Source organism: Bos mutus, chromosome 2 (genome assembly GCF_027580195.1).
Source record: "Bos mutus isolate GX-2022 chromosome 2, NWIPB_WYAK_1.1, whole genome shotgun sequence".
Classification (NCBI taxonomy): Eukaryota; Metazoa; Chordata; class Mammalia; order Artiodactyla; family Bovidae; genus Bos; species Bos mutus.
Window position 1 is genome coordinate 50,530,173 of NC_091618.1, and position 25,548 is coordinate 50,555,720.

At 38.3% G+C, this 25,548-nt stretch overlaps 1 protein-coding gene across 10 annotated transcripts in view; it reads right to left on the reverse strand.

Annotated features, from left to right (window-relative positions):
- Window positions 1–25,548, reverse strand: part of CCDC150 (coiled-coil domain containing 150) — a 91,136-nt gene that overhangs the window by 20,974 nt on the left and 44,614 nt on the right. For 7 of the 10 annotated variants that reach the window (XM_070388818.1, XM_070388838.1, XM_070388856.1 and 4 more), the window contains 2 exons: window positions 18,793–18,876; window positions 5,061–5,168 (listed from right to left, as the gene is read on the reverse strand). In XM_070388818.1, the coding sequence (XP_070244919.1) occupies window positions 5,061–5,168; window positions 18,793–18,876 (192 nt within the window). The remainder of the gene's footprint in view (window positions 1–5,060; window positions 5,169–18,792; window positions 18,877–25,548) is intronic. The other 3 variants (XM_070388853.1, XM_070388831.1, XM_070388849.1) reach the window with 2 other exon arrangements.

Here is a 25,548-nt window from a genome sequence, read left to right on the forward strand (position 1 = left end):
CAGCCTTTTTTATTGTCTAGCTCTCACATGTGTACATGACTACTGGAAAAAACACAGCTTTGACTATATGGACCTTTGTCAGCAAAGTAGTAATGTCTCTGCTTTTTAATATGCTGTCTAGGTTTGTCATAGCTGTTCTTCCAAGGAGAAAGCATCTTTTAATTTTATGGCTGCAGTCATCATCTGTAGTGATTCTGGAGCCCAAGAAAATAAAGCCTGTCACTGTTTCCCCATCTATTTGCCATGAAGTGACAGTTTTAAGGTATTGCAAATAAAACTGCTTTGAGCAGCTGTATACAGTTTGTAGATATAAACTTTCATTCATCTTTGGTAAATACATAGGGGTGGAAGAGATAGGTCATATGGTAGTAATATGTTTCATTTGAAAAAAAGTTGGCTGCCCCAGGTCTTAGTTGCGGCATGTAGGATCTAGTTCCCTGACCAGGGATGGAACCCAGCAACCCTGCATTAGGACTGCAGAATCTCAGCCACTGGACCACCAGGGAAGTCCCGTTTCACTTTTAAAGAAGCTACCAAACTATTTTCCAAAATGGTTGATTTTACACTCCCTTCAACAATGTATGAGAGCTCCTCCATAGCTTCACTAACACTCGGTACGATCAGTTTTTCAATTTTAAACATTCTAATAGTATGTGGTGGGCTTCCCAGGTGGCATTAGAATCTGCCTGCTAAGGCAGGAGACGCAAGAGATGTGGATTGATCCCTGGGTCCAGAAGATACCCTGGAGGTGAAAGTGAAAGTGTTAGTCACTCAGTTGTGTCTGACTCTTTGTGACTCCATAGACTGTAACCCTCACCAGGCTCTTCTGTCCATGGAATTCTCCAGGCAAGAATACTGGAGTGGACCGCCATTTCCTTCTTAGGGGATCTTCTCAATCCAGGGATCAAACCTGCGTCTCTCACATTACAGGCAGATTCTTTACTGTCTGGTAACCCACTGCAGCATTCTAGCCTGGAAAATTCCATGGGCAGAGAAGCCTAGAGGGCTGTAGTTCATGGGGTATAAAGAGTCCGACATGACTGAACACAAACACACAATAGTGTGAGGCAGCATCTCACCGCGGTATTAATTTGCATTTCCCTAATGCCTGATGTTTAACATCTTTTCAAGTTCTTACTTATATCCATGTATCTTTTTAGTGAAATATATGTTCAAGTACTTTGCCTCTTCTTTTCCCAAATTGCTTCCTTCTTACTGCTGTTGCTGCTGCTGCTGCTAAGTCTCTTCAGTCGTGTCTGACTCTGTGTGACCCCATAGACGGCAGCCCATTAGGCTCCTCTGTCCCTGGGATTCTCCAGGCAAGAACACTGGAGTGGGTTGCCATTTCCTTCTCCAATGCATGAAAGTGAAAAGTGAAAGTGAAGTCGCTCAGTCGTGTCTGACTCTTAGCGACCCCATGGACTGCAGTCTACCAGGCTTCTCCATCCATGAGATTTTCCAGGCAAGGAGTGGGGTGTCACTGCCTTCTCCTTCCTTCTTACTGAGTTTTGTGATTTTAATAAATTCTGGAGACAACACTTTCATCTCATATGTGATTTGCAATTGTTTCTTCTCCCAGCCTGTAGTTTATTTCATTTTCTTAACAATGTCTTTGAAGAGCATAAGCTGTCATTTCTTTTTTTTTTCCTTTGTGGATCATGCTTTTGATGTCAAATCTAAGAAATCTTTGTGTAATTCAAGATTACAAAGCTTTCTTCCAATGTTTTCTTCTGAAAGTTTTAGTTTTAGGTTTTATCTTTAAGGCTGTTACCCATTTTGAGATAATTTTTATATACGGTAAGAGGTACAGATCAAAGGTACTTTGTTTTTTGTTTTTGCATGTGATATGCAATTGCTTCAGCACTGCTTGCTGAAAAGACCATCCTTTGTCCACTTTTGCTTTGGCTGAGAGATTTTTCGCTTTATCCTTTTGATACGGTGAAAAATCTCCCAGCCACCCAGTTCCCTTTCTTGAAAATAACATTGCCAATTTATTACAATTCATTTTAGAGATACTCTTTGCAAAGGTGAACACATATGTATATATTCTTCATCCTCCCAACCCTTTTGCACACAAATAGTGAAATATTTTGTACACTCTTCTGAATCTTGTTTTAACCTAAAATATGTTATGATTAAGATATTCATATGCTGCTGCTAAGTCACTTCAGTCGTGTCCGACCGTGTGTGACCCCATAGACGGCAGCCCACCAGGCTCCCCGGTCCCTGGGATTCTCCAGGCAAGAACACTGGAGTGAGTTGCCATTTCCTTCTCCAAGTCATGAAAGTGAAAAGTGAAAGGGAAGTCACTCAGTCGTGTCCGACCCTTAGCAACCCCATGGACTTCAGCCTACCAGGCTCCTCCATCCATGGTATTTTCCAGGCAAGAGTACTGGAGCGGGGTGCCATTGCCTTCTCCGGAGATATTCATATATCTGTATTTAAATATCTGAAGATATTTATATATCTTATGTATCTGAAGATATATATATTTATATATCTTAATACATCTTATATATTGTGTGTGTGTGTGCTAAGTCCCTTCAGTCATGTCCGACTCTTTGTGACCCCATTGACTAGGCCACCAGGCTCCTCTGTGAAAAAGTGAAAGTGTTAGTCACTCAATTGTGTTTGATTTTTGTGTTGCAACCCCATGAATTGTGCCTGCCAGGCTCCTCTGTCCATGGAATTCTCCAGGCAAGAATACTGGACTGGGTATAGCCATTCCCTTCTCCAGCGGAACTTCCCAACCCAGGGATCAGACTCAGGGATTGAATCTGGGTCTCCTACATTGCAGGCAGATTCTTTACCATCTGAGCCACCAGGGAAGCCCAAGAAATAAAGGTAAATAAAGCCAAATTGTCCTTTGTGGGAAGAAGGCACTCCAAACATCAACAAAGAATGCTTTTCCCCCACATCTCCCTCAACATTATACTTCCCTATAAGTTTTAACGTGTAACAATTAAAATACTTTTTCTGTAGGGATCCAAGCATAGTATAAAAGATGCTAACTTAGACGTTTTAAAACCTATTGAATGGGAAAAATACATTAGGAAGAACATAGTTTTTATAGTTTTACCAGTGTTTATATAAATATGAAAAGGCCGCTAGCTAAAGTACTTAACAAAAGTATCTAAACATTAGTTAACTCTAAAGACAAGTTATAGTACTTTCTGTTTTTAAATAGGAAACAAAGATAGATGCTCTAGTAAGTTTTTTGGGGGAAATATATGCCAGCATCCAATATATTAGGGCTCCTATTTATGTACTTCTACTTTAAAATCAGCCTTTATCCAGACATTTTACTGTAAATGTTAAGATTATTAACATACTCATTTTTAAGAAATAGAAAATTAGATTTAAAAAATCTCAATGGTTAGTGTTAAGGCAAACTGGACATTTCTGTGTCCAAAAGAAAAAGTATGAGATAGCCAGAATGATGGTTTCAATCTACATTAGTCTATCCTGTTTGTGAAGAAGCTTGTTTCCTTGTTAGTACGCACATCTCTAAACTTTATCTCTCTAGATGTTACTACTTTTCTTCATTGTTGTATAAATCTCAAATTTCGTTATGATTTCTAGTCTTCACTTACCGAATCTCGATTAAGAAAATTTGGTGACTCATCATTTATTAATGGTCTTGAGGCAAGAATGTCTATTTTACCTTCTAGTCTTCCCTCCATGGTTTTAATGGCATTCAAAAGAGTCTTTAGAGAGATCCGAGAGTCTCCAATCTCCTGAGAAGACCTCACAGAAGTCAGGGCAGGTGCAAAGGTCACACGGCGTGTGGGGTTTGGCACAACACTGGGCAAACCAACCGAGGAAGTTCGTTCCTTGACACTGTTTACAGGAGGCCTATAGCTTTCAAGGAATTTCGAAGAAGCAGGCCTCTCTGGAGATTTCCTTCTTCTTGGAGGCATCACCAATTGAGAAAAACAAATCAACTAAACCTAGGATTATTTTTCAGTGAATGCCCCGTTTACTGGGAGAAACAGCACAATGTTCTAAACAAAGCTGTGATGGAAAATATACTTAGGAATGTGTTCCTTTGCTTTCAGAATTAAAAAAATAACCAGAATGAAGTATGTCCTAGTGAAGAAAGAAAGCGTATCTAATGAAGCTCCCTTTACCAGTGTAGTCAGATGGTTAGAACGCTAGCAGCATTCCATCTGAAGACACATTCTAGTTCCTTGGTTACCAGAGGTATAACATACACAAACATTATAGACACAGACATTACACATGCTAACACTGAGTGTTAAGAATTAAACAGATAATGTGGTAAACTGTAAATCACTGAAATGAATCACTTTTTTTTACTAACACATAATCCTGGATTGTTTTCTTCACTAAAGGTAAATAAAGCCAAATTGTCCTTTGGGGGAAGAGGGCACTCCAAACATCAACAACAAATGCCTTTTCCCCACATCATATATAAGGTTTTATATACCTTATCTGTCTAATTTTCTCTTCATCTGTTAAAAGTATTCTGTGACTTATGACAGGTTTTCAGTCTCAACAGCCACCATGTTGACAAGCAAGCACCTTCATTACTAATACCTCTTTCAAGTGCGCTGCTGTGGGTCATGCTGGCACCAAGTTCTGTCTTTGCCTATAACTAAAAAATCAAAGATACTTGTTCCTTGCATCTGCCAAAAGTTTTAAGGCTCACATCAAAAAAACCCACTTCCTCTATGAACAACATGATTCGTGATGCTTTCATCATAATAATGCTCCCTAAGGATGCTCCCAATACAATCTATTTTGTTTCCGAAAGCCATAATCTTCTATAATAAAATCTACTGAGTACATTCCTAATCCTCCAGTTAGAGCATAAGCAAGCTGAATGTCCCAATCCTGATTCTGGCATCTTTCTGAAATCCTCTAGGATTAAGTGGAACTTTGTACATAGAGGGTGTTTTAAAAAATGTTTGTTAAATGGAGTACAGTGAGAGAATATTCATCTTCCTGGGCTTGTATGCTGAGGTGGGGAGAAAGGCCTGTTTCTTAAAAGCTAATCAAAACATAAAAGCAATCTGTTTTGTAGCTATTAATCACACCTGAGCATATTTGCCTTCTAGTGCCTTATTCAACTTGCGTAGATGATCATTCTGTGAACTGGTTTCAGTAAGAGAATGCAGTTGTTCTTCTAGCTGCTTAACTTTTGTCTAGAGGAAAAAAATAGAAGAGCAATAAAATAAGCCTTGCTGATGAAACAGATAGATATATACACTTAAAAAAAGTTTTTTTTTTTTTAAAAAAAAAGGCCAAGAATTTTGGCGAAAAAAATCACAGCAAATTCTTAAGAAAGCAAGCCTACATTTTTCAATGATTCTATGTCAACTAAAATACTTCAACAAATAAAAGTAGGCTGTAGCCATATATAAGTATTGATATAATTCATTTGGTTTACGGCACTTATGGAAACTCCAAATTAACACAGTTCATGAACATAACAGTGAGACTTTGTGGGCAATGCATTTTCATTTCTATTTTAAAGGAATTGTGGTATCTAGCACTCTGAAACCCTTCTGAGTACAAATAATTAGAATTGTCAGTATGTAAGGAGGAGACAGAGTTTTGTGTTTTATCAACAGAGAATTATAAAAGCTGAATTAACAGAATTCTTATAGGCTTAATTATATTTGAAAACGAACTCATAAAGCTGACTATTCATATCTTTAAAGATGATGATTATTTGGGGGAATGTGCATGCTAAGTTGTTCCAGTATTGTCCAACTCTTTGGGATCCTATGGACCTCCAGCAGGCTCCTCTGTCCATGGGATTCTCCACAAGCAAGAATACTGGAGTGGGTTGCCATTTTCTCCTCCAAGGGGATCTTTCCAATCCAAAGACTGAGTCTTAGTTTCTTACTCCTCCTGCATTGGCAGGCAGGTGCTTTACCATTAGTGCCACCTGGAAGCTCCATTTGGGGAAGTGAGTCATTAATATTTACATACAAATTTCCAAATTGTGTATTTCTCTGTTTTCTTCCTCTTATTTCCAATCCTCTCATGCAAATAACATTACTAAGCTTATCTCTGAATCGGAAAAAGTTTCATCCAGAATTTTTAAATAAATTTCTTCCTCTCTTGCAATCTTTTATTTCCCACCTGTGAAGGGCATACTCCTCTTGGTTGTAGCTACCGATTATGTTTAGAAACTGTTAAAATTTGAGTGCTAATATTAACTTTTTTTGGAAAGGCTACACGAAAACACATTTTGTCTCAGGAAATCTCTCGTTTCATCAGCAGAATCCTCTTTTCTCTCATCTTTGCCTGTTTCTGTTTCTCTTTTCCACAGTGTACAGTATAAAACAACTTTACACATGGACATCACCAAATGGTCAATACCGAAATCTGAGTGATTTCATTCTTTGTAGCCAAAGATGGAGAAACTGTAGACAGTCACCATAAACAAGACCTGGAGCTGACTGTGGCTCAGATCATTAGTGTCTCATAGAAAAATTCAGGCCTAAACTAAAAGTGGGAAAACACACTAGGCCAGCCCAGGTATGACTTAAGTCAAGTCCCCTATGAATACACAAACAGATTCGAGGGGCCAGATCTAGTAAACACAGTGCCTGAAGAACCATGGACAGAGGCCCATAATACTGTACAGAGGCACCAAACAAAACCATCCTCGAGAAAAAGAAAAGCAAGAAGGCAAAGCGGTTGTCTGAGAAGGATTTACAAATAGCTGAAGAAAGAAGAGAAATGAAAAGCAAGGGGGAAAGAGAAAGGTACACCCAACTGAATGCAGAGTTCCACAGAATAGCAGAGACAGAAGGCCTTCTTCAATGAACAATGCAAAGAAAAAGAGGAAAACAACAGAAGGGGAAATAGTAAAGATTTCAAGAAAATTGGGTATATCAAAGAAATATTTCCATCCAAAAATGGGCACAATAAAGGACAGAAATGGTGAAGACCTAATAAAAGCAGAAGAGATCAAGAAGAGATGGAAAGAATACAGAGAACTGAACAAAAAAGATCTTAATGACCCAGATAACCACAATGGTGTGGTCAGTCACCCAAACCCAGAAAAAAACCTATAAACCTAGTGGAGGTGATCAAATTCCAGCAGAGCTTTAAGATGATGCTATCAAAGTGCTGCACTCAACATGTTAGCAAGTTTGGAAAACCCAGCAGTGGCCACAGAACTGGAAAAGGTCAATCTTCGTCCCAATTCCTAAGAAGGGCAGTACTGAAGAATGTCCAAAACACCGGACAACCGCCCTCATCTCTCATGCTAGTAAGGTTATGGCTCAAAATCCTACATGCTAGGATTCAGCATTGTGTGAACTGAGAACTTCCAGATGTCCAAGCTGGATACAGATAAGGCAGAGGAACCAGAGATCAAATTGCCAACATTTGCTGGATCACAGAAAAAGCAAGGGAATTCCAGAAAAACATCTACCTCTGTTTCACTGACAATGCTAAAGTCTTTGACTGTGTGGATCATAACAAACTGTGGAAAACTCTTAAAGAGATGGGAATACCAGATCATCTTATCTGTCTCCTGAGAAACCTATATGCTGGTCAATAAGCAAAAGTCAGAACCTTGTATGGAACAACTGACTGGTTCAAGATTGAGAAAGGAGGATGACAAGGCTGTTTACTGTGACCCTGTTTATTTAACTTATACCAGAGCACATTATGAGAAATGCTGGGTTGGATGAGTTACAAACTGGAAACAAGATTGTTGGGAGAAATATCAACAACCTCAGATATGTGGATGATACCACCCTAATGGCAGAAAGCAAATAGGAACTAAAGAGTCTCTTGATGAGGGTGAAGGATGAGAGTGAAAAAGCCAGTTTAAAATATTAAAAAAAAAAAACTTAAGATCATAGCATCTAGTCCCATCACTTCATGGCAATTAGAAGGGGAAAAGACTTTCTCTTCTTGGGCTCCAAAATCACTGCAGACAGTGACCGCAGCCATGAAATTAAAGAAGCCTGGTCCCTGGAAGAAAAGCTATGACAAACCTAGACAGTGTATTAAAAAGCAGAGACATCACTTTGTTGACAAAGGTCCATATAGTCAAAGCTTGGGTTTTTCCAGTAAGACATGTGCAGATCTGAGATTTGGACCATAAAGAACGCTGAATGCCAAAAAATTTATGCTTTCAAACTGTCATGATGGAGAAGACTCCTGACAGCCCTTGGACAGCAAGGAGATCAAACCAGTTGATCCTAAAGGACATTAACCCTGAATATTAATTGGAAGGACTAATGCTGAAGCTCAATACTTTGGGCCACCTGATGCGAACTGCTAACTAATTAGAAAACACCCTGATGCTGGGAAAGATTGAAGGCAGAAGGAGAAAAGGGTGACAGGATGAGATGGTTGGATGGCATCACCAATGCAATGGACATGAACTTGGGCAAACTCTGGGAAATGGTGCAGCCTGGTATGCTGCAGTCCATGGGATCATGAAGAGTAGAACACGACTTGGTGACTGAACAACACAGCATAAAACATGTTGTGTGGCTCCCCATTAAGTGGTTTTCACTTAAGGTTCAGAATCAGAATGGCTGCCTCTAAAGGTGTGTTTTGATGCAACAATTATTCTCATTTTAAATATAAGCAAACTGCTGTTAATCTTAGAACTCAGTGGAAAAGTACTGATAAACACTCAAAGAATTTGAAATTTCCCTCTCTTCAAGCAAAACACACACTATTTTTTGTGGGTAATTTTTCTCAGGTAATTACCCTACCTCCAGCCTCAAGGTACTCAATAAAATGCTCTGAAACTTGTTAGATGGCATATTTGCATCTGTAAGCCACTTTAGTTTTTGCAGTTGGTCTCTTTTTCAAAAGGATTTTTAATTCAGGACATTCAAATGGGGAAGAACATAGAAGCAAATAAATCCTGCTACCTCAGAGATCTGATGTTTCTATGTCATTAAATCCATGAAAAATAGCTTCCATAGCCAGCTTATTCAGATCAGATCAGATCAGTCGCTCAGTCGTGTCCGATTCTTTGCGACCCCATGAATCGCAGCACGCCAGGCCTCCCTGTCCATCACCAACTCCCGGAGTTCACTCAGACTCACGTCCATCAAGTCAGTGATGCCATCCAGCCATCTCATCCTCTGTCGTCCCCTTCTCCTCTTGCCACCAATCCCTCCCAGCATCAGAGTCTTTTCCAAAGAGTCAACTCTTCGCATGAGGGGGCCAAAGTACTGGAGTTGCAGCTTCAGCATCATTCCTTCCAGAGAAATCCCAGGGCTGATCTCCTTTAGAATGGACTGGTTGGATCTCCTTGCAGTCCAAGGGACTCTCAAGAGTCTTCTCCAACACCACAGTTCAAAAGCATCAATTCTTCGGCACTCAGCCTTCTTCACAGTCCAACTCTCACATCCATATATGACCACAGGAAAAACCATAGCCTTGACTAGACAAACCTTTGTTGGTAAAGTAATGTCTCTGCTTTTGAATATGCTATCTAGGTTGGTCATAACTTTCCTTCCAAGGAGTAAGCGTCTTTTAATTTCATGGCTGCAGTCACCATCTGCCATGATTTTGGAGCCCAGAAAAATATAGTCTGACACTGTTTCCACTGTTTCACCATCTATTTCCCATGAAGTGATGGGACCAGATGCCATGATCTTTGTTTTCTGAATGTTGAGATTTAAGCCAACTTTTTCACTCTCCTCTTTCACTTTCATCAAGAGGCTTTTTAGTTCCTCTTCACTTTCTGCCATAAGGGTGGTATCATCTGCATATCTGAGGTTATTGATATTTCTCCTGGCAATCTTGATTCCAGCTTGTGTTTCTTCCAGTCCAGCGTTTCTCATGATGTACTCTGCATATAAGTTAAATAAACGGTGACAAAATACAGCCTTGACGTACTCCTTTTCCTATTTGGAACCAGTCTGTTGTTCCATGTCCAGTTCTAACTGTTGCTTCCTGACCTGCATACAGATTTCTCAAGAGGCAGATCAGGTGGTCTGGTATTCCCATCTCTTGAAGAATTTTCCACAGTTGATTGTGATCCACACAGTCAAAGGCTTTGGCATAGTCAATAAAGCAGAAATAAATGTTTTTCTGGAACTCTCTTGCTTTTTCCATGATCCAGAGGATGTTGGCAATTTGATCTCTGGTTCCTCTGCCTTTTCTAAAACCAGCTTGAATATCAGGAAGTTCACAGTTCACATATTGCTGAAGCCTGGCTTGGAGAATTTTGAGCATTACTTTACTAGCGTGTGAGATGAGTGCAATTGTGCGGTAGTTTGAGCATTCTTTGGCATTGCCTTTCTTTGAGATTGGAATGAAAACTGACCTTTTCCAGTTCTGTGGCCACTGCTCACAGCATCGTCTTTCAGGATTTGGAATAGCTCAACTGGAATTCCATCACCTCCACTAGCTTTGTTCGTAGTGATGCTTTCTAAGGCCCACTTGACTTCACATTCCAGGATGTCTGGCTTTAGGTCAGTGATCATACCATCGTGATTATCTGGGTTGTGAAGATCTTTTTGTACAGTTCTTCTGTGTATTCTTGCCACCTCTTCTTAATATCTTCTGCTTCTGTTAGGTCCATATCATTTCTGTCCTTTATCGAGCCCATCTTTGCATGAAATGTTCCTTTGGTATCTCTGATTTCCTTGAAGAGATCTCTAGTCTTTCCCATTCTGTTGTTTTCCTCTATTTCTTTGCATTGATCGCTAAAGAAGGCGTTCTTATCTCTCCTTGCTATTCTTTGGAACTCTGCATTCAGATGTTTATAGCTTTCCTTTTCTCCTTTGCTTTTCACTTCTCTTTTCACAGCTGTTTATAAGGCCTCCCCAGACAGCCATTTTGCTTTTTTGCATTTCTTTTCCATGGGGATGGTCTTGATCCCTGTCTCCTGTACAATGTCACGAACCTCATTCCATAGTTCATCAGGCACTCTATCTATCACATCTAGACCCTTAAATCTATTTCTCACTTCCACTGTATAATCATAAGGGATTGATTTAGGTCATACCTGAATGGTCTAGTGGTTTTCCCTACTTTCTTCAATTTAAGTCTGAATTTGGCAATAAGGAGTTCATGGTCTGAGCCACAGTCAGCTCCTGGTCTTGTTTTTGCTGACTGTATAGAGCTTCTCCATCTTTGGCTGCAAAGAATATAATTAATCTGATTTCGGTGTTGACCATCTGGTGATGTCCATGTATAGAGTCTTCTCTTGTGTTGTTGGAAGAGGGTGTTTGTTATTAGGCAGTCTCAGAAAAGCAGTATTTAGGTCAAGGTCATTTCCTCCTATTATTTCAAATGATCTAAATATAGAGATATGTATTTTTAAAAATTGAGGTACAGCTGATTTACAATATTATGTAAGTTTCAAGTGTGCAACACAGTGATTCACAATTTTGGAAGATTATACTCCATTCCGTTATTATGAAATACTGGCTACATTTCATGTGATATACAATATATATTTGTAGCATATTTTATGCACAGTAGTCTGTACCACTTAATTCCTTACCCCACTATTGCCCGTTATATATTTTTTGAAATATAAAACTATAAAAATATAGCAGCAGTCAGGACTCCATGCTTCCAGTGCATGGGGTGCAGGTTCGATCCCTGGCCGGGGAACTATACCCACATGCTGCACAGGACAGACCAAAATAAAAAAGAAACTGTGAGACAACTAAGATATTGATGAAAAGAAAAACTTATTTTTATGTGTTTTCTAGTGCAAGCATTCTAAATGAATGCTATTAAGAAATTTCCTAGGTTTTTTTTTTTAGTACATATAATAAATTAGAAATTAAGTAGGACAAGCCTATAATGTTAGCACCTTCATAGTTTAGATTGAGTTTCATAACTGAAACAACCTGAACTGCCAGAGTTATGTATTTTGACTTTAAATATGATAATATAGTCATAAAACTGTGATGACTTCAGCACAGAACTCTTAATAATATTCATATAATTCCATGCAGCAATTCAAGCCAAAGAAGCATTAATACAACAGACAACATGGATGAATCTCTCAATTACAATGCTGGGTGAAAGAAACAAGACACAAAAAGCATATTCTGTAACAATTATATAAAATTCAAAACAGGTAAAACTAATCTGGCTATAGACGTCAAGATGATGGATAGTAACATCATGGGAGACAGTGACTGAAAAAGGTTATGAGATGAGTTCTGGGAACATTCTGTTTCTTATTCTGAGTGCTGGTCACACGGATACTTTTACTTTGTGAAAATTCATGAGCTGTACCTTGTGTACTTTTCTGTATGTTACAGCTTAATAAGATTTACTAAAACAAAACTCTTAAATAATCCTTAAACTAAGATCATAAAAGCAGCTGCCTATAATGAGGGGCCAAGTAGCTAATATTATATTTGGATCCAGCTGGTATAAGAGTGATGAGATTGAGGGTAGATTAGAGTGAGCATAAAGCACTAACTGACATACATTTAAAGATAAGGAAAAAAGTGATAGAAATCTTTCAGACCTATATAGTAACAGCCCATCTATCCATCACTCAACTTGAATAAAACATACAAATATACCTCTGTGTAGCCTAATCCAATAAATATCTTCCTGCCATTTTAGAGTTTACTACTATCCTGAATTTGGTGTTTATCATTCCTATTCCTTTTAAATAATTTTACTATAAATGTATCCTTAAACATCCATGGACAGAGGAGCCTGGCAGTCTACAGTCCTACAGCCTGGGGTCACAAAGAGTCAGACACAAGTGTAGTCACATAACACTGAGTGACTAACACTTTCACTTTTAAAGCATCATGTAGTATTATTTTATGAGATTCATCTACTTTATAAGATTCATAACACTGTCATTCTACATTCTCTTATACAGACTGCTTTCCAAACTTTCAGGAGAAATTTGAGAGAGTCTAGTAAAATTCAATTTATGTACACCCTGAATGCATGGTAAATCACTTCAGTTGTGTCAGGCTCTTTGTGACCCTATGGACTGTAGCCCACCAGGCTCCTCTGTCCACCGGATTCTCCAGGCAAGAATACTGGAAGGCGTTGTCATTTCCTTCTCCAGGGGATCTTCCTGACCCAGGGATCCAACCGGTGTCTCTTAAGTCTCCTACATTGGCAGGCTGCGGCTGCTGCTGCTGCTGCTAAGTCGCTTCATTCGTGTCCGACTCTGTGCGACCCCATAGATGGCAGCCCACCAGGCTCCCCTGCCCCTGGGATTCTCCAGGCAAGAACACTGGAGTGGGTTGCTACAATCCAGTAATTCTCCTAAGAATTATAGTTAGAGACTCTTTGGATGTGAGTACAAAGACATGTATAAGAATTTATCATGCAAGCATTGTTTGTAAGCAATTGAAAACTGCCTAAACATACATTAACATAAAGGATAAATACATTTGGACATATTTAGATAATGTAACAGTATACAGCACCAAATATCAAATCAAGTTTGAGTGTGAGGCAGCAGTTTCTGACAGTCTACATTAACACCTGAAACCCAGTATCTATATTATTAGTTTAAAAATGCAATCTCTTATCTAATATGGTTGATACATAATATTTTAATTAATTATAATCCAATTGAGAGAAAACAGACTATTTTGATTATGTTTAGTATGCAGCTCTTTCTTTAGATTACCTGGCAAGAATAATGCATCATTTACAATAGCCAAGACATGAAAGCAACCAAAATGTCCATAAACAGATGAATAAAGAATATGGTGCATGCATACACACACACACACACATGCGCACACAGAGAGGAATATTAGTCATAAAAAGAGCAAAAGAATGCCATTTGTAGCAACATGGATCACCCTAGAGATTATCAAACTACGTGAAGTCAGACAGAAAAAGAAAAATAACATAGATATTTATATGTGGAATCTGAAATATGATATGAAAGTTAAAGTCACTCGGTTGTGTTTGACTCTTTGAGAACCCATGGACTATAGCCTGCCAGGCTCCTTTGTCCATGGAATTATCCAGGCAAGAATACTGGAGTGGGTAGCCTTCCCCTTCTCAGGGGATCTTCCCAACTCAGGGATCGAACCCAGGTATCCCACATTACAGGCAGATTCTCTACCATTTGAGCCAAATATGATATAAATGACATTATTTACAAAACAGAAACAAGACTCACAGGCATAAAAACAAAAAAAAAAAAAAAACTTATGGTTACCAAAAGGGAGAGTGAAGGAGGCAGCTAACTTAGGAGTTTGGGATTGGAGAATTCAAGCTATTGTGTATAAAACAGATAAACAACAAGGTCCCACTGTACAGAACAGGGAACTATATTCAGTATCTTGTAATAAAGTGTAATGGAAAATAATATGAAAAAGAACATATAACTGAATCACTTTGCTGCACACCAGAAACTAACACAAGATTGTAAATTAACTACATTTCAATTAAAAAGAGTAATGTGCTATATGGGCTTCCCTGGTGGCTCAGGGGTAATGACAGCAACACCACCACCACCACCAATAGGCTATATAAGAGCACTTTCCCTTGGGCTGATGAGATCAGTATCTTTGCAGTGTTTCAACACAAAGCTTGACATAAAAACACCAGTGAATCAATAGTTTCAAAAGTGTTTCAGCTTTCAAAGACTATCAAAACACTTTGGCCCTTATTATAAGAATACAGGCAGAAAAAAGGCATTTATTTTCCTTAAGATTATAAGGATAATCTCAAAAGTGTAACTGAGGTTTAAAATGTTAGAAAAGTAACATCAGACTCACTAACAAACCTTAAAATGTATTCCACGCCCAGAAAAAATTTGGCTTCAAGTTGCCTATGAGTGTTTGTGATTTTTCTCACACACATAAAAATATACTTCATTTCTCCTGGGAAAGCTAAAAGAAGGTCAATATTATGGGCCATAGTTTCTATGAGACCATTAGTTTCACAAAGGAGAAAGTTCTTTTGTGCCTGTAATAATCTATATATCCAGCCTGTTACACAGTCTTTTCTAGTGAGAAAGAAATTAAGAGAGGTGTGCTTCCCCAGCTCACTTCATAGGTAAGATAAAACTCAAGAAAATTAAGACTTGTGCAAGATTTCACAAGTATAGATTATACTTAAATGTATCATTGCCTCCAGAAAATATTAATTAAAAGCATGCAAATAGTGGTCAAACAGCTCTCCTGCTGTTTCTGTCCTGGATCATGTCTGCTAACCTGATGGCTAAGTCCCTTGAATAGATAAGATTAACGCTGAGGTACATGGCAAGCCTCTAATGAGATTACTTATTCTATCAGCTCTATAGCTGCCAAGCGTAACCAGACATTGCTTCATAGCATTCAGTCCAGTGGTGCTCAACTATCGCACATTGGAATCACTGGGGAGTTTTAAAAATTATTAAAGCCTATATAACGTACTCTTTGAGATTCTGATTTAATTGCTCTGGGGTGCAAGCCTTTTCATGGGGATTTTTCCCCTTTTATTTTGAAAGTGTTTAAACACCTGCCATCCAAATTTAACCATTTACATTCTTATACTTGCTCATCATATATCCATCTATCACTTCTTCAATGTATGTAAAAAACTAATTTTTTTTTAATGATTCATTTGAAAATAAATGGTAGACATCATACACTTCCCAGCATGTGGTGTTTTTAAATTCCCCAGAGGAGTCTACTGTGTAGCTGAAGCTAAGAACCATTAATTCAGACTTCAGTGTTTCTACCAAAGTTGGTTTAAGGCAGACTTAGTTATATTAGTGGCAAGTTTCCTGCTCTGTGGATACTACAGAGGCAAAACCCACATTAAAGAACAATGAAATTAAAGAACATGGAATTAAAGAATCATCTTATGCATTCAAGTCAAGTCCATTGCCTTGAGACCTAATTTCCAGGATTATTTCTTTTTAGGAATGTTAGAAAAATCCAGCAAAAAAGAAAACATATGTGATAAAAACCAAGACGGTGGAGTAGGACAACACTGAGCTCATCTACCCTTACAAATAAATCAAAAATACATCTATATGTGGAGCAGCTCTCATTAAAAACAAATGAACCTGGAGAAAGATGTCTACAACCAAGGCTGTAAAGAAAGACAAACACAGTTTGGTAGGGAGACGTGATCAGGTCAGGATTTGTGTCCCTAGTAGAGACACAGAAAAAAAAGCGATATCATAGGTTCAGAGATCCTCCCTGGGGATTTGGGGGCTCATGCCACATATTAGGAATCGCAGCTCTGGGGACCAACACCTGGAAAGATGAGTCCCATCAGCTGGTTTGAAAATCAGTGGGACATACCAGAGAGTTGTAAGGAACAGACCCCACTCCTGAAGAGCACACACAGGCATGCTTACTCCTAGGAACAAGGTGGAGGAAACCAATGGAAATTAGGCTGGGGCCCCAACAGGTGACCGAGCCCACAGCAGATACCAGCTCCAGACCCTCTTGCTCTGGAGCAGCTCCCCACTAGGGCAAAGGCTGGCACTGTCAAGGAGAGTGAGCAACTGGGGGAGATGGAGCTGGATCAAAACCAGCCCTGTGCCTGAACAGGGTGAGGGTAACCATAACCAGTGTGTGTAAAAGTAGTGGGGCAGGAGCTGAAACTGAAACTCTGACTGACATGTGGGGACCATCCCAGCCCACAGGCTCCTGCTCTTTCCTCTTGTCCCAAAGCAGCTCCACACTAGGGTGAAGGCTGCTGTTGAGGAGGGTGGGGAGGAGTGCAGACTTAATGCATCATTGACCACAGATGTATTGTACGTCTTTTGTTACCTGAACGTTATTGATCAGAGGCATTGCAACAAAATGGCAATAAGTACACACTTATCAATCAAATCAATGGATTAAATGCTCCAATCAAAATATATAGGGTAGGTGACTGCATAAAAATCAAGACCCATTTATATGCTGTCTGCAAGAGACTCACCTCAGAGACACACACACAAAGTGAGAGGACGGAAAAGATAGTTCATGTAAATGGAAGAGGAAAAAAAGGTAAGTAGCAGTATGCACATCAGATAAAGCAGACTTTAAAACAAAGTCTGCAACAAAAGACAAACAGCATTATATAATGACAAAGGGATCCACAGAAGAATTGGATTTATGTTCACCAACATATATATACCTAAACAGGTACATCTAAATAGGAGCATTTAAATATATAAAGCAAATATTAACAGCCATAAAGGGAGAAAATGACAACAATACAATAACAGTATGGGACTTTTAACACCCCTCTTGCATCAACCGACAGATTTATCCGGAGAGTCCATGGGTTGCAAAGAGTTGGACACAACTGAGTGAACTGAACTGTGCTTGGAAAACTGGACCACTAACTTATACCATTTATAAAAATTAACTTGAGATAGATTAGACTTGAATGTAACACTTGAAACCATAAAACTCCTAGAAGAAAATATAGAACACACTTTGACATATATTACAGCAATCTTTCCTGGGATCTGTCTCTTAAGGAAAAGGAAACAAAAGCAAAAATATACAAATGACACATAATTGAGCTTAAAAGCCTTAGCACAGCAAAGAAAACCACTGACAAAATCAAAAGACAACCTACTGGATAGGAGAAAATGTTTTCAAATGTTATGACTGATAAGTGGTTAATATCCAAACTATGTAAACAGTTCATACAATTCAATATAAAAAAACCCCAAACAACCAAATTTTTTAAATGATCAGAAAACCTGAACAGACATCTTCCCAGTGAAGACATACTGAGGGCCAACAGGCATATGAAAAGGTGCTCAACACTGCTTATCATCAGGGAAATGCAAATCGAAACCACAATGAGGTATAACCTCACACCTGTCAGAATGTGACATCAAAAGACGACAAATAGCAAATGTTGACAAGGATATGGAGAAAAGATAACCTGAGTGCAATGCTGGTAGGAATGTTAAATTGTTGTAGCTACTATGGCAAACGGTATAGTGGTGCCTCAAAAAACTAAAAGCAGAACTAACATATGATCTAGAAATTCCACCAGAGTATGTATGTTAAGAAAAAGACAATACTAATTCAAAAAGACACAGGCAGTGTTCATAGCAGCACTATTTACAATAGCCAAGATATGGAAGCAACCTAAAGGCCGATCAACAGACAATTGCATCAAGATACGGCATACATACAGACACACACACACACAGAGCAGGATATTAGTCATAAAAAAGAACGAGATCTTGCCATTGCAATAACATGGATGGACTTGAAAGATACTGTACTTAGTGAAATAAGTTAGACAAAGAATTGTATGTTAGCACTTATTCAAAGGAATGAAAATAACAAAACAGAGACAGACCACTAAATACAGAGAATAAACTAGTGGTTTTCACTGGGGAGAGGGATGGTAGGAGGGGCAAGACAGGGGTGAGGGATTAAGAGGTACAAACTATCATGGATAAAATAAGCTATAAGAATCTGTTGTTCAGCACAGGAAATATTGCTAATATTTTATAATAACTTTAGAGTATTATCTATAAAAATACTGAATCACTGCTGTATACTCAAAGCTAACATAATATTGGAAATCAACAAAACTTCAATAAAAAGAGAGAGAACATAGGCTTTCTACATTGGCAGCTAATGACTATGCAATAATTATAATAAAGTTTCATACTGTTACAGAATGAACCTTGGGATCACACTTTTAGGTTTCAGCATTATATTACAAGCGTGTAAATAGAGGTCAGCTGGATGTGAATAAGGGACCAAGCTTATGGAGATTTAAAAACTTGTCCAAAATTACAGAACCGGTAAATGACTGAGCTAGGTCCTCTTCAAAGTCCAGCAATATTTAGCTTCATAATTGGCGTTAGAAAATGAGAAAAAAAAATCAGAAAATGAAATCTCATACCTGAAGTTTTCCCTTTTCATAGGCCAGTTTATTTTTACTGTCAGTAATTTTTCCCAAGACGTTTTCCACCTGTTGTTGGGCAAGCTAATAAAACAAACATAGGTATCAGTATCTCTAGACATAGAATGAATAATTATTTTTCTTCTTAAACTAGCATTTATACCCTTACTATTTCTACAGTAATGAATCCAGGATTCATATTTATTGGCTACTGCTACATCTTTGTCCTTCTTTAGACAGCTGATCATAGTGTAATATGCAACACATATGTGTGTGTTAGTCACTCAGTTGTGTTCAACTCTTTGCAGCCCCATGGACTACAGTCCACCAGGTTCCTCTGTCTGTGGAATTCTCCAGACAAGAATACTGGAGTGGGTTGCCATGTCCTTCTCCAGGGGATCTTCCTGACCCAGGGATCAAACCCAGGTCTCCCACATTGCAGGCAGAAATTCTTTACTGTTTGAGCTACCCAGAAAGCCCAGCAACACATAGGGAAACTTCTAACTGGAAGTATGAGTGCCTGAAGAGTCACAGAATTTGCTTTTGTTTCCTAACTCTATTTTTGTTACATAAATTATCCCTTTGTAGTTGCAATCTAAGCCAGATGTGGATGGTTTTATTAGTGGTTACAGATATGCAGTTTGAGGATTACATGCAGTCAGCTCTCAGTATCCATAGGGTTCCATACCCACTAGTTCAACCAACTGTGGATGGAAAATATTTAGGAAAAAAAAATAATTTCCAGCTAGTTCAAAAAGCAAAACTTGAATTTGCCACATATGGGCAACTGACAACTCCTTACAATAGCATTACATTGTGCTAGGTATTATATGCAATCTAGAGATGATTTAAAGGATATGGAAGGATGTACCTAGAATATATGCAAATATACCATTTTATATAAGAGACTCCAGTATCCACAGATTTTGGTATCTGTGAGGGTCCTGGAACTAATCCTCCATGGATACTGAGGGATAACTGTAGCTCCTTAAGAAAATGGTCATAACCACTTGGACAACCGGAGACAGTTCAGTTACCATAGTTAAAGGGCAGTTAGGAAAAAAAAAAAAAACTGAAAAAGCAAAAGAAATGCTTGTTGGAAACATTGTTTGACAAAGTACTCAACACAATGTTATCTAGGACAAACATTACTGAAGCCTCTATATTTCATGAAATTACATATTTAATCATTAAAACAACCTTTAATAATGACAGTTATTTTTTTCATATGCCTTTTTCCTTTCCTTGTCAGAAGAAATAAGTATAAAATAGATTCTCTTGATTAAATTTTGGACCTTACTGGTATACCTGAGGAACACAACTAGTGATTGAAGATGGAAATTTTCACCTTCCACAATCCGTTTCACTGTTGTATCTTAATAACAGAAAATACTTGCCATTAAGTCAAAATCATCTTTATAAGTTCATGGTAGGGATAATACACACAAAAGCAAATGTGACTAAGAACACAAATTCTTAATCACATAGGCCAACTAGCTGCCCTATGGATCATTTGCAGTTAATTTTGAGTTCAAACTCTTGTTAATGTTGCTAAATATCCTATGCTGACAAAATCATTATTTCTGGCTTATATTTGCTTAATCTGTGAATAACAGAACAAGGCTCCTTTTCAGCATTTAAAGCCAAAGAATTTACATTCAACTTTAGGCAAGTTTTAAAGATAAAAACGTATATGTTGGGATATTAATTTACACAAGAGACGTTCCTCATTGTCTGCAACACAGCCAATCTGTGGTGCACTTTATTTCATCTTAAATATTGTGAATATTTTCCAAATAAAAGTAAAAACACATTCCAAACTAGATTACTATATAACATGTAACTCATTTTTTCCTCTGTTCAAATATTTTCATGATAGCATACAAGAGATCACATTAGTCTGAAGCATTGTCTTCTTCTTGGTAGTTGCCTTGACTAGAAGAATTAAGCCATTTTAGACATTCTAGACTTTAAAAAAAAGACGGAAAAATTATAGTGACTAGTTCTACTATAAAATTATGTACATTCAATACAAAAATGTATATCCAATATTAGAGATCAGTGGGTTACTAACTAGTATGGCCATCCAGGCATCTGTCACATCAGATACTTATTTCATACTTATTTATACATATTCATACTTTCAGTTTTTTAAAGTTTCACTTTGAATCGCTGTACGTTGCTCCCACCAAGGCAATTTTTTTTAAAAGCATTAAGACCAGTTAAGTATAGGTTTCAAAGTAACCTAACAGAAATGTAGACTGCTAGCAATAAACAGGAGGCTAGTAATGATATATTATCATAACTTTAATTCTTTTTGTCTATGAAAGACAAACAGTCCTCCTTTAACACAACAGTTTAGAAACTATGATGTAAAAAATGTAAAATCATCCTACAAATGAACATTTGGGGCTATGTTTTGATCAAGTCTTCAGCAGAAAATATATTACAAGGATGGCCGATAACACTACAAAAACAAAGCTATACCATATCACTAATGAATTAAAAGCTTAACTATTTAAAATTTAAAATTCAGTTCCAAGTTCTATAAATCAAGGTGCCCAAAGTATTGCAAAGTGTAGATAAAGCTTATAAAAAATCAAGAGCTAGATTTAACCAAAATTGTGCTATTACACATAGGAACACTCAAAAATACTCAGTGTTCTTGGAATGTTGAAGACTTATTTTTTAAAAAGAACTTGGACAGTCTGGGTCTCTTATACAAATTTTTTAAATAATGGAAACATTTTCCTCAATAAAATTTCCTTTTTTAGGCAAAGACATAAATAATTCTATTAATCTTTTAAATAAACTTTGGAAATAATGTCCTCCTTTTTTGCTAACGTAAGGTAGATGTTAAGGCAGTAATTTAAATTATCATTTAAACAGGCCCTATACTTTAGAAAATTGATGGGACACCAGAAATTAGAAAGAGACCATTTAAATGAGTGAATATCTCAGATTCTGAGTTGTGGAATGCTGAACTCAATTGGAAAAGACTCTGATGCTGGGAGGGATTGAGGGCAAGAGGAAAAGGGGACGACAGAGGATGAGATGGCTGGATGGCATCACTGACTCGATGCACGTGAGTCTGAGTGAACTCCGGGAGTTGGTGATGGACAGGGACGCCTGGCATGCTGCGATTCATGGGTCGCAAAGAGTCGGACACGACTGAACTGAACTAAACTCAAACTATCCTTTGTTTAAATAATCTTAGCAATATACAAGGAACCAGAATGAATTGCTAATATTCATTAGATCACAGAAAAAGCAAGAGAATTCCAGAAAAACATCTACTTCTACTTCATTGACTATGCTAAAGCCTTTAATTGTATGGATCACAAAAAACTGTGGAAAATTCTTAAAGAGATGAGAATAGCAGACCAACTCACCTGTCTCCTAAGAAACCTACATGCAGGTCAAGAAGCAACAGTTAGAACTGGACACGAACAACGGACTGGTTCAAAATTGGGAAAGGAGTATGTCAAGGCTGCATATTGTCACCCTGCTTATTTAACTTATACGCAGAGTACATCATGCTAAATGCCAGGCTGGATGAAGCACAAGCTGGAATCAAGACTGCCGGGAGAAATATCAATAACCTCAGATATGCAGATAACACCACCTTTAGGGCAGAAAGCAAAGAGGAACTAAACAGCCACTTGATGAAAGTGAAAGAGGAGAGTGAGCAAGTTGGCTTAAAACTCAACATTCAGTAAACTAAGATCATGGTATCTGATCCCCTCACTTCATGGCAAATAGATGGGGAAACAATAAAAACAGTGACTGACTTTATTTCCTTGAGCTCCAAAATCACTGCAGATGGTGACTGCAGCCATGAAATTAAAAGACACTTGCTCCTTGGAAGAAAAGCTATGACCAACCTAGACAGCATATTAAAAAGAAGAGAAATCACTTGGCCGACAAAGGTCTGTACAGTTACAGCTGTGGTTTTTCCAATAGTCATGTATGGATGTGAGAGCTGGACAATAAAAAAAGGCTGAATGCCAAAGAAGTGATGCCTTTGAACTGTGGTGTTGGAGAAGACTCTTGAGAGTCCCTTGGACAGCAAGGAGATCAAACCAGTCAATTCTAAGGGAAATCAGCCCTGAATACTCATTGGAAGGACTGATTCTGAAGCCAAAGCTCCAATACTTTGGCCACCTGATGTGAAGAGCCGACTCATTGGAAAAGACCCTGATACTGGGAAAGACTGAGGGCAGGAGGGGAAAGGGGTGACAGAGAATGGGATAGTTGGTTGCATCAACAACTCAGCAGATATGAGGTTGAGCAAACTCTTGCGAGACAGTGAAGGACAGGGAAGCCTGGTGTGCTGCAGTTCATGGGGTCACAAACAGACATGACTCAGTGACTGAACAACAACAACAAAGCTATTTTATCAGCAGATGGGTAAGTAAGAATTTTATTCTATTAACAACCAGTATGACATGGGCCCATGCAGATGGAACCGATTCTGTCACCCTTACAAGTGTACACTAAGTGTCATCCGAGTTTTAAGAACTAATATATTTAATACATTGTTTAATTTCAAGTCATTAAAATCCTAGTTGTATATGGAAATAAGTCTATTTCTTTCTGGTGCTACCATCTGAAAATGTATGTTTAAAATACCAACAAAAAGTAGGGAGACTAGTCATTTAATTTGAACCCAGAAACAGTAAACTTCCCACATTTGGATCTTTTCTCAATGTGGTTCCCTTCATGATGGCCTGTGGTAATGGACTTAAATTACACCGTCATTCATAGGACTTGTGGTTGTCAAAGGGGAGTAGGGAGAGTGTGAGGGATGGAGTGGGAGTTTGGGGTTCGCTGATGCACACTATTATATATAGGATGGATAAACAAGGTCCTACTGTATAGCACAGGGAACTATATTCAATATTCTGTCATAAACCATAATTTGGAAAAGAATATGAAAAAGAATACATATAAAACTGAATCACTTTACTGTATGGCAGAAATTAACATTATAAATCAACTATACTTCAATAAAAATTTTTAAAAATTACGCTGTCACTAAAGGCTGAAATGGCAAACATAAACCTAACATAAGGAAGTGTGAGGGAAAAAAATGAGCATGATATTTATAAAAGGATACTGTATGTTGGCCCTGTGACTGGCACTTTACTCACAATATCACATTTGAGTCTCACAGCCTGGCATGATACACATGGCCCTCTTTGTGTTCTACCCCACCAAGGTTACTTCAACACCTATGTATGGGCACTATGCTAGGCAAGGGAGTACAGAAATAAGTTAACTATTCTTACATTATAAGGGCATGAAAGCAGAGGCATGAAACAGGTCAGTTTCTAGTTTATGAAGTAACAGTAACTGTTTTAACGAGTATGCACAGTAGGCTGTGGGAACCCTCAGGGGAGTTCCACAGGGAAGATCCCCTTGGCACTGAAGGCCACAGAGGTTAAGAACCTGTCCAGGTCACACAGTAAATGAAGCCATGGGTTAAAACTGGGTCTGAATTTAAATCTATGGTGTGGCATATAAGACACAAACTCATATGCACATTTCTAAAAATAAGAGGTTATGCTAGAGGGTAGTTTATTGAGGATTAAATGTTAATTTTTAAAGAACAAAAATATACTGCCAGCAATGAATGGCAATGGTTTAATGATATTGCTGATTAAAAAAAAAAAAGTTGTAATATCTCTACCTCTTTCCTCAAGACTCATTATAGCCAACTGCAACAAGGCCTGGTTAGAGAACATTCTATGCAGAGACATGTAAGCTGGAATTGAGGTATGGGTAATTACTGAGAGACCTTAATCAAGAGGTGGTAAGCAGGTAAGGATCAACACTGACCAAGTTACCTGCAAGACCTGTCAAAGTCACTAAAAGGATAAGGCCACAGGTCTGCTCCCTGGCAGTACAGGCATGGAAGAACCATGGACACTGAGAGAGACACAAACCTGGTGGGTAGATAAGCCCAGTTGAGGTCTGGCCAACTAGCAAAGGACAACGATGAATCTTTAATTTTGAGGGAGGGAGGGCTGGCCTGAGATAGTACCAGGATTTAGAGCTAATGCACCCTGTTGCTCCGAAAGGAACTTAATAGGCTTTTTCTAGGGATAGTTGAGATACTAAGAATTCAATAAATGTTAGCAAAGTGCTACATGCTTTACATATATTAATTTACTTAATCTCAACAACCTCCTAATAATAGTATTATCCCCATTTTGACAGATTAAGAAACTCAGGTTCAGAAAGGTTAAGGATCACACCTAAGGTCACAGCCAAAATTGAAACACAAATAGTCTGGTTCCAGGGACATGAAAACTAACAGGATTTAGATTTAGTTTCTGTAATTTTTCATAGTTGAAGTAATGAGCAGCTTATGACAGAGCTTGAAAGAATTTAGCTCAGATTAAGACAGACTTCACACCTTCTTTGGAATTCTGAAAGCTGAATTCCATACTATAGAAGAAATAGATAATTCTTTGGACTGCAAGGAGATCCAACTAGTCCATCCTAAAGGAGACAGTCCTGGGTGTTCATTGGAAGGACTGATGCTGAGGCTGAAACTCCAATACTTTGGCCACCTCATGTGAACAGTTGACTCATTGGAAAAGACTCTGATGCTGGGAGGGATTGGGGGCAGGAGGAGAAGGAGACGACAGAGGATGAGATGGCTGGATGGCATCACCAACATGATGCACATGAGTTTGGGTGAACTCCGGGAGTTGGTGATGGACAGGGAGGCCTGGTGTGCTGCGATTC